We start from the raw sequence: 559 nt of genomic DNA on the forward strand, positions 1-559 counted from the left end.
ACACGCACCTTACATATGTATAGCATATCTCTACTTGTTGACATTATTACCACCACTAGTCCGCAATTACTGTGTATGTATATATAACTTGTGCAGCTTAGCCCCACGTACGTATACGAATACAACTATGTACTTACACACGCACCCATGTATGCATAGTATCCAACATGTATACACCTGGCTACATCAATGCCGTCTATCTATCAATCAATCAATCAATATAGATATACACGCTCATGTCTTCATACCATCGCAATGGCTTCTACAGCGCCTCGTCCTGTGCCCACAGCTGGCGACGTACGGACAATCATCGAATACACAACAGACCCACAATTAGAGGCGGAGGTTGCGACGCTCAAAGCGCGTGTGGCGGAGTTAGAAGGTATCAACAAAGAGTTGGAAGAGACCATATTAGAGGTGCAGGACGTAGCCGTGGGCAAGCTCACTTCTCTACTGCAGGCACGTGTGTGTACACGTCTCAATCGATGGGATGTGTGTGAATGTGGGGGAGTATACATGAAATGTAATGTGTATTAGACATGGACTGTAATGTGTATTA

At 44.7% G+C, this 559-nt stretch overlaps 1 protein-coding gene across 1 annotated transcript; it reads left to right on the forward strand.

The window, feature by feature from the left end:
- Positions 1-255: 255 nt before the first annotated feature.
- On the forward strand, positions 256-463 carry SARC_15816 (hypothetical protein; the record flags this gene model as incomplete). The annotated part of the gene is made up of 1 exon (XM_014290073.1): positions 256-463. A coding segment is annotated over one exon (208 nt), but the record flags the coding sequence as incomplete, so codon positions are not given.
- Between the last annotated feature and the right edge of the window lie 96 nt (positions 464-559).

Source organism: Sphaeroforma arctica, assembly GCF_001186125.1.
Source record: "Sphaeroforma arctica JP610 unplaced genomic scaffold supercont1.6792, whole genome shotgun sequence".
In the NCBI taxonomy this organism is placed as follows: domain Eukaryota; class Ichthyosporea; order Ichthyophonida; genus Sphaeroforma; species Sphaeroforma arctica.